We start from the raw sequence: 14,881 nt of genomic DNA, 5'->3' as shown, positions 1-14,881 counted from the left end.
TCCTTGTTGTAAACAAGGTGTCCCCCCTGCAGCTCCACACTCAGTGCTCACGCGCCCACACACGCAGAGCATGCAAGAGCCTCCATTCTCCTCAGTGCAAATACATCCATGGGCATTACCCAGAAACGAGTGAAATAAATGGCCGGAGAAAGGTATGCAATTTCTTTTGCAGTGAAAATCTAATCTTCCCTCATAATACACCCATCTCAGGGGTCAGAAGCAAATTAAAGATCCCCAGGAGCTCAAAGCTTTCTGCAGTTTTGAGCTCTCATCTGTTACTAGATGAAACAACAGAACGGGAGAGATTTTGTTGTGTCTCTCTCTGATCGCATTAAAAAATAAGGAAAACGTGGGGCGCCTGGGTGGCACAGCGGTTAAGTGTCTGCCTTCGGCTCAGGGCGTGATCCTGGCGTTATGGGATCGAGCCCCACATCAGGCTCCTCCGCTATGAGCCTGCTTCTTCCTCTCCCACTCCCCCTGCTTGTGCTCCCTTTCTCGCTGGCTGTCTCTATCTCTGTTGAATAAATAAATAAAACCTTTAAAAAAAAAATAAGGAAAATGGGAAGAGGCAAAGTGACCACTGTCAGCTAGATAATGTAAGTGGAGAACTGTGTCACCACACAGGTTTAAAATGAAGCATGAGAGACTATGGACTCTGAGAAACAAACTGAAGGCTTCAGAGGGGTGGGGGTGGGGGAATGGTATAGGCTGGTGATAGGTGGTGGGGAGGGCATGTATTGCACGGTGCGCTGGCTGTTATACGCAACTAATGAATCATCAAACTTTACATCAAAAACCAGGGATGTACTATATGGTGACTAACATAATATAATAAAATTTTTTTAAAAATTATTAAATTAAATTAAATTAAAGTTTCCCTTGCTTTCAAAAACACTTATCTCCAGTGAAGTTACCTGTTTGAGCCACCTTTCTGGGCTGACCTTGGGGTAGTTGAGCTGTGGGAAAGCAGATCCCTAAAAGCCAGAGACTGGAGTTACTGGTCATACAGCCACTCAGCCTGCCAGCCCCTCCTGCTGACTACCACTGGCCTTGCATCCAGGAAAGCCCCTGGCCACATCCTCCCCTTCCCAGTTCCTGCCATACAAGGAACCAGAAGAGATCCCAGATCCTGCTCCTTGGCCATGACACATAAGGAAAAGCATAATATACTTTCACTTTATGTTGTGCATTTGTATGGATCCACAAGTTTCTACGACTAAACAACTCTAGTACATGAGAAACATCTAATGCATTATCGAAACAAAACAAAAACAAGAAACAAAAAACAAAACACACACACACACATAGCTGGCTTAATTTAACTTTAGCTATTACGTTGGGCTGGTAATTCTAATAGAACTCTATTTGTCCTTTGTGTTTTTCAGAATAGGGCAAACTCAACTCCCCAGTGTCCGAGGGCAGCACAGAAAGTTTGGGAGTCTCCTGTATCTGCAGAAATCCCCCTGACTTGCCCGGATCTGGTCCTAGTTCAGAATCAACACACATCTGTGTCCCTCCTAATTCCCACCACAGGGTAGGTTGGCAGAAATCAGGCTGGTAAAAGCATAATTTACAAGACCAACTATGTCTGTCTCTCTCTTATAAAATGCAGGAACAGTGTGAAATTGTTTCTCTCCACCATCTTTGGTAGAGAAAATAAAATCTGAACCGCAGAAAAATCAGCAGTTAGGTTTTTAGTTTTAGTGTTGTGTCCTTTTACCAATTATTAGAATGGATCTAGTGAGTGTGGTTTATACTATTATTATTACTTTCAATCTAGGTTTGTAAACAGGCAAAAGCTTATGCTGAATTTTCACGTAGGCCTTCTTGGCAAGTGACATGCAGGCATGCAAAACCAACTGTACAGGCCTCCCCTGGCCATCCTGAGCCACCCCGACCTCTCTGAAGGGCTCACCAGGCACTGGGGAATGGGCAAAAGGACCTCTCAGTGGTCCTGGTGAGCCTAAGGATGTTCCAAGAATATCAAGCAGCCCATCTGAGAGGATTAAACAAAAACGTGCTGAGATCCTATTACTGAAAGTAACAAGGAAACTGTAACGGACATGACTGAAGGCGAGCGCTACAGGTACACTGGCGTCCTCACGTCTAGTGTGGCTGTGGGATTAGCACCCCAAATTCTCCCCAAGCCAACGGCATTGCCTGCCTGTGTGTTTCCTACATGCCGGGGACCAGAATCAGGTTAAGCAAAGTCTTTGGACACAGCCTCGACGAAGTTTGGAGCTGACATCAGGATGCCGATGGTGCAGATGATGGTGAAGACGGAGAAGGCCATGAGACACAGGCGGTCCACCACGCAGGCCGCAAACTTCCACTCACTGCAGATGGCTTCGCTCTCATCCTGGCAGCGGAAGCGGTTGGCGATGTAGCGGACCTCCTCCAGGATCTTGGCCAGATCCGGGTCCCCCTCGGAGGGCTGCCCGCTGTGCAGGAGGTGCTCGTCGTGCGTGGGGGAGCAGGCCATGCGGCCACACACTACACCCGAGTCGGGGGTGGGGGCGCAATGCACCCCGTCCAGGCCCCGGAAGCCAATGTAGAGCAGGTTGCCGTTGGTGGTGGGCGGTCCTGCCACTGCGCTCATCTCCACGCTGGCCAGGCTGCAGCGGCGCTGCTTGTGCTGACAGGCCGGCCTCACCTTGTCCTCCCCTGGCCTCTTCATCCGCAGGAACCACGCGCACCAGTTCAGAAGGATGACTCTGGTCTGGGGAGACAACAGGGTGGTTAGGAGTGGGCGGAAGCGAGCATCAGCGGGTCCTGATCCCAGCCCTACGTGGTGGATCCTGGGGGAGACCGGCCCCCACTCCTTCCCAGGTGAGTTAACACAGGCAAGCGGTGCCAACGCGTCGCAATGGTTGAGTCAAATGTGAGCCTAGAATAAACCAATGCTGAAAGTCACCCTGGGAATGAGCGGAATTCTCAGTGGCTGACACACTGCAGTCTCGGGCAGACAGGCATGTGGGAGGAGAGGGCTGTCTTGCAAAAAGCACCCTCCCTGAGCTGTGTGAACAAGACAAGTCACTTTCTTTCTCCAACCTTTCCTCATCTGTCACTAGTAACCATCATACTTAACTGCCCGTGAGGCACCCCAGTGTCATGCAGACTCGCAGGGGCACACCCCTGGAGATTTTGTGACACCTATGAGATGCTGCACGAACCCCTAGCTTGAAGCAGTTCCAACTGTAACATCGGGTCCCTTGCAATGATGGCATATCATTGCAAAGCAGGTTTGTGTCCTGATGAAAAGGAAGTGCCAAGAAAGTCAACCTGGAACAGAAAATGGGGGCACTGTCCTCCTAAGATTTGAAAGGGTGTGCTGTGCCAACAGGTGCCCAGGGGTCAGGGCGTAAATACCTCTTGTTTTGACCAATTTAATAAAGAGAGCCATTAGGTGTTTCTTTTGCCCTAGGGGCTGTGAAAAAAAATCCCTGAGACACTAAAGATGCTGTGAAACAGGGAAGTTTAGGAACCTCTAACCTAAGTCGTTAGGTTACAGTGAAGACTGAGTAAGATCATGTGCAGGAAAGTACTTGGAAAAGTCTAAAGCAGGGGTTGGCCAACTTTCTTTAAAGGGCCACATAATAAAGTCCATATGGTCTCCGTTGTAACTACTTAGCTCTGTTAATAAAGTACAAAATAGTCAAAGAAAGCATTTAAAGAAATAAGCATGGCTTTTTTTCTAATAACATATTATTTGCAAAAGCAGCTGGTGTACCAGATTTGACCACAGGGCCATAGTTGGCTGACCTCTGGTTTAAAGTGTTCTATCAACATATATTGCCTACATGCATAGATGATGCTGGAGAGAAATCACTGAGATTTCTTGTTTTTCCCTCTAATGTAAAGAAGGAGCCATGTGAAGCCTCAATCCAGGTTAAAAAAATTCTTGGAAATTTATTTAGACAAGTGTATGAACAGTGGGCCCTTTCCCTGGGATTATCCAGATACCGATATTAATTTTGGTTTATGGTTGTAGGCAAATTCCACCAGCAACATAACAGGTATGTTTCCCATCTGTAAGTACAGGCAGTAAGTGGTGAAGTTTGTGTCTGTAGCACTTTTTGTGGGATCTTATCAGAGATAACTGCAGTAAGACCGGTCTGGAGACAGGTGATGAAAAGAACAAGAAGGCCTAAGAGCAGGTTCACTGCAGCTATAAAGACAACCCTTTGCTCCGAGCAGATGGCACTGTGTATCCTGCCCACACCCTGTGGACAAACCTCCAGAGTCTGGAAAAGCCTGTCTGCATACCCTGGAGGGCTGTCCATGATCAGTAAGGGGCAGGGACACATGGCCCCACGGGAATCTGCAGGACAGTCTGGCCTTCCACAGGAGGCTCACGAGACACGCCGGCACACCGGGGCCTCTCGGGGGCTCTGGAAAGGGAGTATAATCCCCCCACCCATTTTACAGATAAAGAAACTGAGGCTTCAAAGAAGCTGATAAATTGGCTCAAGGTCACACGTAAGCAATGTGTTTATGCTTCCACAGCTCATCTGTAAAAGGGTCTAGGAGGTCCTCTTCAAAACTCCTGTGACTTTAGCCCAACCCCCACTTGGAAGGCACTGGGAAGACTGGACCAGAGCTCAAGGGAATGCACTGGGCAATGAGTGCATCCAAACCCAGAGACAGCGGGATACATGGAGTACGTGGGGGGGGGTGGTCTGTGCCTACCCTGGAGCCCATCTCAAGCTAATGTGATCCACACTAGCAAGTCTAGTTTTAATTCCATGGCCTGAATCATTAGCTTTCAAAGCTAAAGCATCTCAAAGGATGAAATTATCCTCTTGGCACTTATCAAACTGTGCTTATGACCTCTTCTGTTAGGTTATGGTTTTGTGTCTGGCTGTGTAAATGTCACATAATGCCACGGCACCGGCAGTATCTTCTTCATAGCAACACATCATAATAAAAGTTCCTTGGAGGCTGTTTATTTTTCAAATACACACAGAAATTAAGAAAAATGCAGGAGGCTACATAAATGAAAGCGAGACATACAAGCTTCATATTCCATTTGCAACCACTGGTTTTAATACACTCCTGTGCTGAGAGGTGAATAATTAGCATAGGCTCTTAATTAAGATTTTTTCTGGACAGTAAAGTACTACCAGGTCATTAAAAATGGTTTTATGTCTTCATCTCTTAAACATAAGAAATAATAATATGTGTTTTCAGTTTTACATTTGCATAAATAAACACTTGAAGGATAATGGAGAAATTACTTAAAATGGCTATCATTATTGGTGGTGAGGGGCAGGAATGAGAGCAGGATTTCCTTCCGTATGATTTTACTTGTATTTTGACTTTTGAAACATGTGAATGTATTACCTATTTCAAATGGAAGGAGGGTAGACAGAAAGTGTGTCAGGGTTATAAAAGTCAGATGACAATGTAGGTGAATGTGTGCAAATGTGTCCCAGTTTTTAATGGAGGGACCTTTTCAAAAGATGCCCACAGACTGCAGTGATGTGACACATGTGGGAGACAGCACCATTTCTCGGAGCTCACTCCACTGCTGATGCAATGAGCTATGAGAGAAAGTCATTATTAAATGCATGAATTTGCTGGGGAAAAGGACCCAAGAGGACACAGCAACTTGGTAAAGTCATTTTTTTTTTAAATTGGTCTTTCCTAAGTTCACTTTTGCGAAACTATAAATTATTGCACAATGAATATTTTTAGAAGGCCTGGGAACTCTCTGTTCCTTGAGGTTAACAAAATGTACCTTACTTCTTGTACCTGCATTTGGCATGTTGGGGAGTCTTAGACACCCTTCTGAACTTGGATGCAAGGTTATAGGTCTCCAAAGAAAACAGACTTGTTTTGATGTGAGAGGGTTCCTTTAGCACCTACTGTCCCTAGGCCATGCTCTCTGGACAAGAACACTGGAAGGTTTGCAGGGCCCAACTAAGAATCAGGGGTGGGGGGCATCCTTCCCCTCGCCTTGGGTGCTGTCACACTGTGCTGAGGTGAGGAAAGCCCAGGCCATATGTGGCCCTAATCAAGGTTTCCTGAGTGTCAGGTGAGGATGGGCATACAGCTTCAGATCCTGGACCCGGAAGGGCACAGCATGGGTAAGCATCTGCCCACCTCCCAGCGCATGGTGCTAAGCAGGGACTAGGAAGGTGTGGCATGCCCCCAGGCTGACACAACAGGCTGTGATATTCAATAATTTATATTTCATCCTTTTGCTTTTATCCTAGTCCCCTTCCCCACTGGCAACGACTAACCTTTTTTTTTTTTTTATAGGCCTGTGGTACGATTACATTCCTATGTGTATTGACTGCATGTATTATTACATGGTTCACTCCCTCTCACCCTTTTCGCTCCTCATTCTGTTTGGAAGATCCAACCACATGGTGGGGTGCTCAGCTCGTCTGTTGCTTCCAACCACTGTACTGTTCTCCTTAGTGTACGTGCAAAAGTAGTTCTAGAAACATTCTGGCAGCAACATGCACAGAGCAGTCAGTGTGTGGGCCCTGTTGTGGAATGTCAGATTGCAAGAACAGTGCCCTGGGCCCCTAAGAGCATGCTCACCATAATGGTCCAGGGATAATGCAATAGTGCAGACAGGTGAGGTGGTATGGGAAACACGGCTCTGTGTTTAGGAAAACTAGCTGTTTGTGGGATTTCTAAAATAGATAATTCATCTGTGGAGTCGCCCCCGGCAAGGGCCTCTGACTCCCTGCGGGGAAGGGCAGGAGGAACGCACCCACTTGGGCATCTTGCCGCCGTCGGGGTCATGGTGGTGGTACTGCAGCACAATCACCGTCACCACCACGGAGAGGCCCACGATGATCATGGTGCTGGCAAAGTACTGGGCTGCAGAGACAAGAGATGCAGGGTGAGCCCCAGCTCCTCCATGGCACAAGCATCACAGCATGGCAGGCAGACCGAGACGGCACTCTCTGACTGCCTGGGACCAGGCAGCGAAGCCTAGAGCAGAGCAGGGCTGCCTCCAGGCCTGCAGACCCCCTGCCCACATTCCCAGCAGGCAGAGCATGGAGACCTGCTTTCCCATCCATGTCAGCAGCCTGGCCTAGCTGACTGCACTTCTGTGAACGCCATCGGCCTCCTCCTCCAGTGAGGATTAACAGTGCCACACAGGATGCCGATAAGGTTGTTCCCAGGAGAAAGCTGTGGACTGTTATGGGAACTGAGAACACTGAGGTAGTGAGGGTCTGGTCCCCATCGTGATAACTGCAGGCCAGGGACATGCTGGAAGCAGGGATGTAACAAGGGCACACCTGGGCATCATTGGCTGGGTACCTAGTATTAGTGTGGAAAATGAGTCTGGTCCCATCTAACGAGAGATAGGAGGAGGTGCCAGTTGTCTGAGGAAGACAGGAAAGACAGTGACTTTCCAGGGGGAGAATATCAGCTCCAGCTCCAAAGGGCAAGGATGCACTTCTCCACCTTGGCCCAGGTGAGAAGCAGCATGGAGTATCTGAAACAGCTCCCCCCTAACCCATTGCCTCCATGCATGAGTTCAGACATCTCTGAGTTTAGACAGGCTACTCAGCCTGTCTGGGCCCCAGGTTCTTCACCAGTATGATAGGGATGGCAATGGCTTCTTTCGGCAAGGTTGGTGCGGAATTAGCAATTATAGGAGCCAAGGATCTAGAAGAAAGCCTGGCAAAGGGAAGACATTCCTTGATTGGCAACTCTGATTATTAAACCTTTGGTGTGGCTTTCAGCTCAAGGGGGCTGAGCTCGAAGCAGAGAACATCCTTGTTCAGAGGCTAAGGGCATGGCCACACGCTCGGTTAAGAACATCTACTTCTCTCCAGGCGGGAAGGAACTCACTGCCCCCCTGGGGGAACCAAGAGGTACCTGTGAGAAGCTGCCAGAGATGGATGTTTGAGACTCCAAGTTAGCACCAGGGACCTCTAAGAAGGGGAAGGAGGGTGAACAAAACTGTGACTGCTATGGGCTGAGTTGTGGCCTCCTAAAATTTATATGTTGAAGCTCTACTACCTGGTACTTCAGAATATGACTGCATTTGAAGACAGAGCCTTTAAAGAGGGGATTAAGTTAAAATGGGGTTCTTAGAGTGAGACCTGATCTGATCTGACTGGTGTCCTTGTAAGAGGGGAAATTTGGACACACAAAGGGGTACCAGGGAATCACCCAGAGAAGAAACACCCCGAGAGGGCACAGCAAGAGGGTGGCCATCTACAAGTCAAGCAGAAAGGCCTCAGTAGAGGTTGAAGCTGCTGGCACCTTGGTATTGGACTTCCGACCTCCAGAACTGTGAGCAAATACATTTCTGTTGTGTAGGCACCCGGTCTGTGAGATTTTATTATAGTAACCCTAGCCAACTAAGACAGTGACCTGTGGAGGTATCCAGGGTCAAAGGATCCCACAGTTGAAATCTCAACAACAGAGGTCAGAGGCCAACAGCATCCCATCTTTCTAGACATGGGCTATGCATCAACTATGCCTTTTCCCCACCGGTCCATCAGTCAAGGCCCACTGCCCCACAGAGGGTGCTTTCCATTGCATGTCTCTACTGAAATCATTGCATTGGAAGGTGGGAAGAGTGAGTCAGACCATCAAGCTGAAACATGGTTCCTCGCCCTCTGGATGGTGGTGAGAGAACTAGGAATACCCACAAAGGCTTTTCATACCAACACTCTGTCTCTGGCCAAAATATTACACATTGAGGGAACAAAGAAGAACTGTGGCTTCTTAGCTTGTGAAGCCTGGGAGTATCTGTATAAGAGAAATAGGCTCCCCTACTCCTACCCTCCCCTGTTAACCATATAGGGTGGCCCTCTGGTGGCCTGTGCCAACAGGAATAATCATAGACTCCATTCCTCTTTCTGAACTCCATTACCAAACTGGAGGAGTGATTCTCATATTAAATCTAATATCCACTATCAGACTGTTGCTCCCCATTTCTGAAACTGGCTTGGAGGTTTGGTTCCCTGACCAGGAACAGAGCCCTGGGTGTGGTGGCAAGAGTACCAGACCCTGACCGCTAGACCGCTGAGTACCCCCACGGGGGCCAGAGTACTGGATCCCAACTGCTGGACCGCTGAGCACCCCTTTGCACATTCCTGCTTACTCCAATCCAGGGAGGGGCACAACCACAAGCGATGCTATCTCCTGTCATCCTGCCCTGGGCAGAAGGTCATGCCTTACATCTGTCTTGGCCAAAACATATTTGTCCTGTTTATATTTCCTCACAAACTTTAACTTTATCCAGAGACATTGAGGTATCTCAGGAAACAATGGCCAAGAGTTAAAACATGAGCTCCTCCCATTTTGACAAAGGATTTGTGGAAGAACAATGACTCAAAGCTAAAGTAACAAATCTCTAATGGTAAAATCTCTGGCTGCATAACAAGTGTGAGGGGGAGGATGATGGGAGAAAGGGTGCACTTCTGCCCCTTCAAGCCAAACCACAATGCTGGACTCCCCACACCCCCCTTACAGGTGCCCAGGTGAGCAGAGGCCATTGGTCACTTGAACAGTTACAGGAAGGCACTCCTGGGGCCATGTGGCTCTCCAGGGCCCGATACTTGCTTACCTATCAAGGGCACTGAGTCGGATGTCGCAGGCATGATTTCAGCCACCAGCAACATGAAGACAGTGAGAGAGAGTAAAACGGTTATCCCTGAAACATGAACACAGCAGTGCCTGAGACAGAAGAGATGATAAGGCCTCAATTCCATCTAACTGTGCCTAATCTGAGGTTCAAAGAACTAGGGAGGTGTGGGGGAGGGGCCAGTGACATCCTGAAACCAGATGCAGTCTTCTCTGTCTGTGTGGGCATGGCCATTTTTCTGGGGGCTGTTCCCCACATCATTTACCAGAGTTTCAGATGGAGGTAAGTTTAGGAGCCGGAACTTTAGAACAATACAGAATGAATTACTGAACTTAAAACAACTATCTCTCATTTTCTTAATTACATTAGGATTGAGAGGTAGTTACATACAGCAGGGAAAAAACAAAAAAACAAAAAAACCAAACATGCAATCTTAAGACCTCACTTTGCTCTTGACTTTGTTACTTACTAGCTGTGTGACCGTGGATAAATCACGTAACGTGCCTGAGCCTTGCAGTCAGGAGATATGGGTTTGAGGATGATTTCTACACGTACTAAATATAACCTTTAATAACTCTTTAAGATGTTGAGAAATTCACTTCACCATTCTAAGTCTTAGTTTTCTTATCTTCCTGTTGGATGATGGTAAGGAATTACCCTGTTACAGTGATATACAGATGCAAACTGATACTAAGCTAACCAAACTGTTTCCTGCCCATAACAAATGCTGGCCAGCTGCCCCCAAGGAACAGGACAGGGTGGCAGGAGAAGAGAAAGTAAGGCCCCTCAGGACAGAACCCAGTGGTCTCTTCCAGGCATTCCCATCTTCTGTGGAGGATCGGAGGGTCCTACAGAGTCTCAGGAATGCACTGGGCATCGAGCAGTGGTGTCGGGGCAATGTCTTGGGCAGGGAGGTCAGCGTGTGATGCACCCAGAGCCATGGCATGTCCTGCACTGTGCACGGTGATCCCTACGGAGCTGAGCTCAAGGCCAGGCCCTCCCATCCTGTCTCAGACTCCCGCCCAAGATCAAGACACTTACCCAGGGAAATTTTCTCCCCTGAATCTGCAGGGAGCAAGAAGACGAGGAGGGCCAGCGCAGAGATGAGCACACAGGGGATGAGCAGGTTGAGGCCATAGTAGAGGGTCCTGCGGCGAATGGTCACTGTGAAGGTGACGTCTGGGTAGGGCTCTTTGCAGCACTCATAGAACTTCTCACTTCGCTTGCCTGGGATGCCTCCATGAGCAACAGGGGAAAGGAACCGTGTCTGAGTAAAATTACCCCACTTGTTTATTTTAATGGGTATATCATACAAGCAACCATGGAGTTTGTTAAATGCTAAAAAAACAAAAAAACTGGGCAATAAGTGTTTGAATAAACTCCTTCTGGTGCATTCGAGTTGTTCAGGAATATCATAGTGAAATTGGAGCAAATTGGGAGGATTTTTTTTTAATGGATTGCAAANAGGAAGACAGGAAAGACAGTGACTTTCCAGGGGGAGAATATCAGCTCCAGCTCCAAAGGGCAAGGATGCACTTCTCCACCTTGGCCCAGGTGAGAAGCAGCATGGAGTATCTGAAACAGCTCCCCCCTAACCCATTGCCTCCATGCATGAGTTCAGACATCTCTGAGTTTAGACAGGCTACTCAGCCTGTCTGGGCCCCAGGTTCTTCACCAGTATGATAGGGATGGCAATGGCTTCTTTCGGCAAGGTTGGTGCGGAATTAGCAATTATAGGAGCCAAGGATCTAGAAGAAAGCCTGGCAAAGGGAAGACATTCCTTGATTGGCAACTCTGATTATTAAACCTTTGGTGTGGCTTTCAGCTCAAGGGGGCTGAGCTCGAAGCAGAGAACATCCTTGTTCAGAGGCTAAGGGCATGGCCACACGCTCGGTTAAGAACATCTACTTCTCTCCAGGCGGGAAGGAACTCACTGCCCCCCTGGGGGAACCAAGAGGTACCTGTGAGAAGCTGCCAGAGATGGATGTTTGAGACTCCAAGTTAGCACCAGGGACCTCTAAGAAGGGGAAGGAGGGTGAACAAAACTGTGACTGCTATGGGCTGAGTTGTGGCCTCCTAAAATTTATATGTTGAAGCTCTACTACCTGGTACTTCAGAATATGACTGCATTTGAAGACAGAGCCTTTAAAGAGGGGATTAAGTTAAAATGGGGTTCTTAGAGTGAGACCTGATCTGATCTGACTGGTGTCCTTGTAAGAGGGGAAATTTGGACACACAAAGGGGTACCAGGGAATCACCCAGAGAAGAAACACCCCGAGAGGGCACAGCAAGAGGGTGGCCATCTACAAGTCAAGCAGAAAGGCCTCAGTAGAGGTTGAAGCTGCTGGCACCTTGGTATTGGACTTCCGACCTCCAGAACTGTGAGCAAATACATTTCTGTTGTGTAGGCACCCGGTCTGTGAGATTTTATTATAGTAACCCTAGCCAACTAAGACAGTGACCTGTGGAGGTATCCAGGGTCAAAGGATCCCACAGTTGAAATCTCAACAACAGAGGTCAGAGGCCAACAGCATCCCATCTTTCTAGACATGGGCTATGCATCAACTATGCCTTTTCCCCACCGGTCCATCAGTCAAGGCCCACTGCCCCACAGAGGGTGCTTTCCATTGCATGTCTCTACTGAAATCATTGCATTGGAAGGTGGGAAGAGTGAGTCAGACCATCAAGCTGAAACATGGTTCCTCGCCCTCTGGATGGTGGTGAGAGAACTAGGAATACCCACAAAGGCTTTTCATACCAACACTCTGTCTCTGGCCAAAATATTACACATTGAGGGAACAAAGAAGAACTGTGGCTTCTTAGCTTGTGAAGCCTGGGAGTATCTGTATAAGAGAAATAGGCTCCCCTACTCCTACCCTCCCCTGTTAACCACATAGGGTGGCCCTCTGGTGGCCTGTGCCAACAGGAATAATCATAGACTCCATTCCTCTTTCTGAACTCCATTACCAAACTGGAGGAGTGATTCTCATATTAAATCTAATATCCACTATCAGACTGTTGCTCCCCATTTCTGAAACTGGCTTGGAGGTTTGGTTCCCTGACCAGGAACAGAGCCCTGGGTGTGGTGGCAAGAGTACCAGACCCTGACCGCTAGACCGCTGAGTACCCCCACGGGGGCCAGAGTACTGGATCCCAACTGCTGGACCGCTGAGCACCCCTTTGCACATTCCTGCTTACTCCAATCCAGGGAGGGGCACAACCACAAGCGATGCTATCTCCTGTCATCCTGCCCTGGGCAGAAGGTCATGCCTTACATCTGTCTTGGCCAAAACATATTTGTCCTGTTTATATTTCCTCACAAACTTTAACTTTATCCAGAGACATTGAGGTATCTCAGGAAACAATGGCCAAGAGTTAAAACATGAGCTCCTCCCATTTTGACAAAGGATTTGTGGAAGAACAATGACTCAAAGCTAAAGTAACAAATCTCTAATGGTAAAATCTCTGGCTGCATAACAAGTGTGAGGGGGAGGATGATGGGAGAAAGGGTGCACTTCTGCCCCTTCAAGCCAAACCACAATGCTGGACTCCCCACACCCCCCTTACAGGTGCCCAGGTGAGCAGAGGCCATTGGTCACTTGAACAGTTACAGGAAGGCACTCCTGGGGCCATGTGGCTCTCCAGGGCCCGATACTTGCTTACCTATCAAGGGCACTGAGTCGGATGTCGCAGGCATGATTTCAGCCACCAGCAACATGAAGACAGTGAGAGAGAGTAAAACGGTTATCCCTGAAACATGAACACAGCAGTGCCTGAGACAGAAGAGATGATAAGGCCTCAATTCCATCTAACTGTGCCTAATCTGAGGTTCAAAGAACTAGGGAGGTGTGGGGGAGGGGCCAGTGACATCCTGAAACCAGATGCAGTCTTCTCTGTCTGTGTGGGCATGGCCATTTTTCTGGGGGCTGTTCCCCACATCATTTACCAGAGTTTCAGATGGAGGTAAGTTTAGGAGCCGGAACTTTAGAACAATACAGAATGAATTACTGAACTTAAAACAACTATCTCTCATTTTCTTAATTACATTAGGATTGAGAGGTAGTTACATACAGCAGGGAAAAAACAAAAAAACAAAAAAACCAAACATGCAATCTTAAGACCTCACTTTGCTCTTGACTTTGTTACTTACTAGCTGTGTGACCGTGGATAAATCACGTAACGTGCCTGAGCCTTGCAGTCAGGAGATATGGGTTTGAGGATGATTTCTACACGTACTAAATATAACCTTTAATAACTCTTTAAGATGTTGAGAAATTCACTTCACCATTCTAAGTCTTAGTTTTCTTATCTTCCTGTTGGATGATGGTAAGGAATTACCCTGTTACAGTGATATACAGATGCAAACTGATACTAAGCTAACCAAACTGTTTCCTGCCCATAACAAATGCTGGCCAGCTGCCCCCAAGGAACAGGACAGGGTGGCAGGAGAAGAGAAAGTAAGGCCCCTCAGGACAGAACCCAGTGGTCTCTTCCAGGCATTCCCATCTTCTGTGGAGGATCGGAGGGTCCTACAGAGTCTCAGGAATGCACTGGGCATCGAGCAGTGGTGTCGGGGCAATGTCTTGGGCAGGGAGGTCAGCGTGTGATGCACCCAGAGCCATGGCATGTCCTGCACTGTGCACGGTGATCCCTACGGAGCTGAGCTCAAGGCCAGGCCCTCCCATCCTGTCTCAGACTCCCGCCCAAGATCAAGACACTTACCCAGGGAAATTTTCTCCCCTGAATCTGCAGGGAGCAAGAAGACGAGGAGGGCCAGCGCAGAGATGAGCACACAGGGGATGAGCAGGTTGAGGCCATAGTAGAGGGTCCTGCGGCGAATGGTCACCGTGAAGGTGACGTCTGGGTAGGGCTCTTTGCAGCACTCATAGAACTTCTCACTTCGCTTGCCTGGGATGCCTCCATGAGCAACAGGGGAAAGGAACCGTGTCTGAGTAAAATTACCCCACTTGTTTATTTTAATGGGTATATCATACAAGCAACCATGGAGTTTGTTAAATGCTAAAAAAACAAAAAACTGGGCAATAAGTGTTTGAATAAACTCCTTCTGGTGCATTCGAGTTGTTCAGGAATATCATAGTGAAATTGGAGCAAATTGGGAGGATTTTTTTTTAATGGATTGCAAATAAATGTGGTATATAGTAAAAGTTTGTGTCTCCCTCAATATTCATATGTTGAAATGCTCACCTCCACAGTGATGATATTTGGAGATGGGGACTTTGGGGGCGGTGCCTAGGTCATGAGAGCAGAGACCTCATGATTGGGATTATTGACCTTAAAAAGAGGCCCAGCGGA

At 48.0% G+C, this 14,881-nt stretch overlaps 1 protein-coding gene across 1 annotated transcript in view; it reads right to left on the bottom strand.

The window, feature by feature from the left end:
• Positions 1-766: 766 nt before the first annotated feature.
• Positions 767-14,881, bottom strand: part of CHRNA7 (cholinergic receptor nicotinic alpha 7 subunit) — a 119,285-nt gene continuing 105,170 nt past the window's right edge. The window contains exons 6-10 of the mRNA XM_034668905.1: positions 14,291-14,587; positions 10,610-10,906; positions 9,551-9,637; positions 6,728-6,837; positions 767-2,719 (exon numbers count right to left, since the gene is read on the bottom strand). Of these exons, the coding sequence (XP_034524796.1) occupies positions 2,201-2,719; positions 6,728-6,837; positions 9,551-9,637; positions 10,610-10,906; positions 14,291-14,587 (1,310 nt within the window). The 3' untranslated portion in view covers positions 767-2,200. The remainder of the gene's footprint in view (positions 2,720-6,727; positions 6,838-9,550; positions 9,638-10,609; positions 10,907-14,290; positions 14,588-14,881) is intronic.

This window comes from Ailuropoda melanoleuca, chromosome 9, assembly GCF_002007445.2.
Source record: "Ailuropoda melanoleuca isolate Jingjing chromosome 9, ASM200744v2, whole genome shotgun sequence".
In the NCBI taxonomy this organism is placed as follows: Eukaryota; Metazoa; Chordata; class Mammalia; order Carnivora; family Ursidae; genus Ailuropoda; species Ailuropoda melanoleuca.
This window is presented reverse-complemented; position numbering and strand designations above follow the sequence as displayed.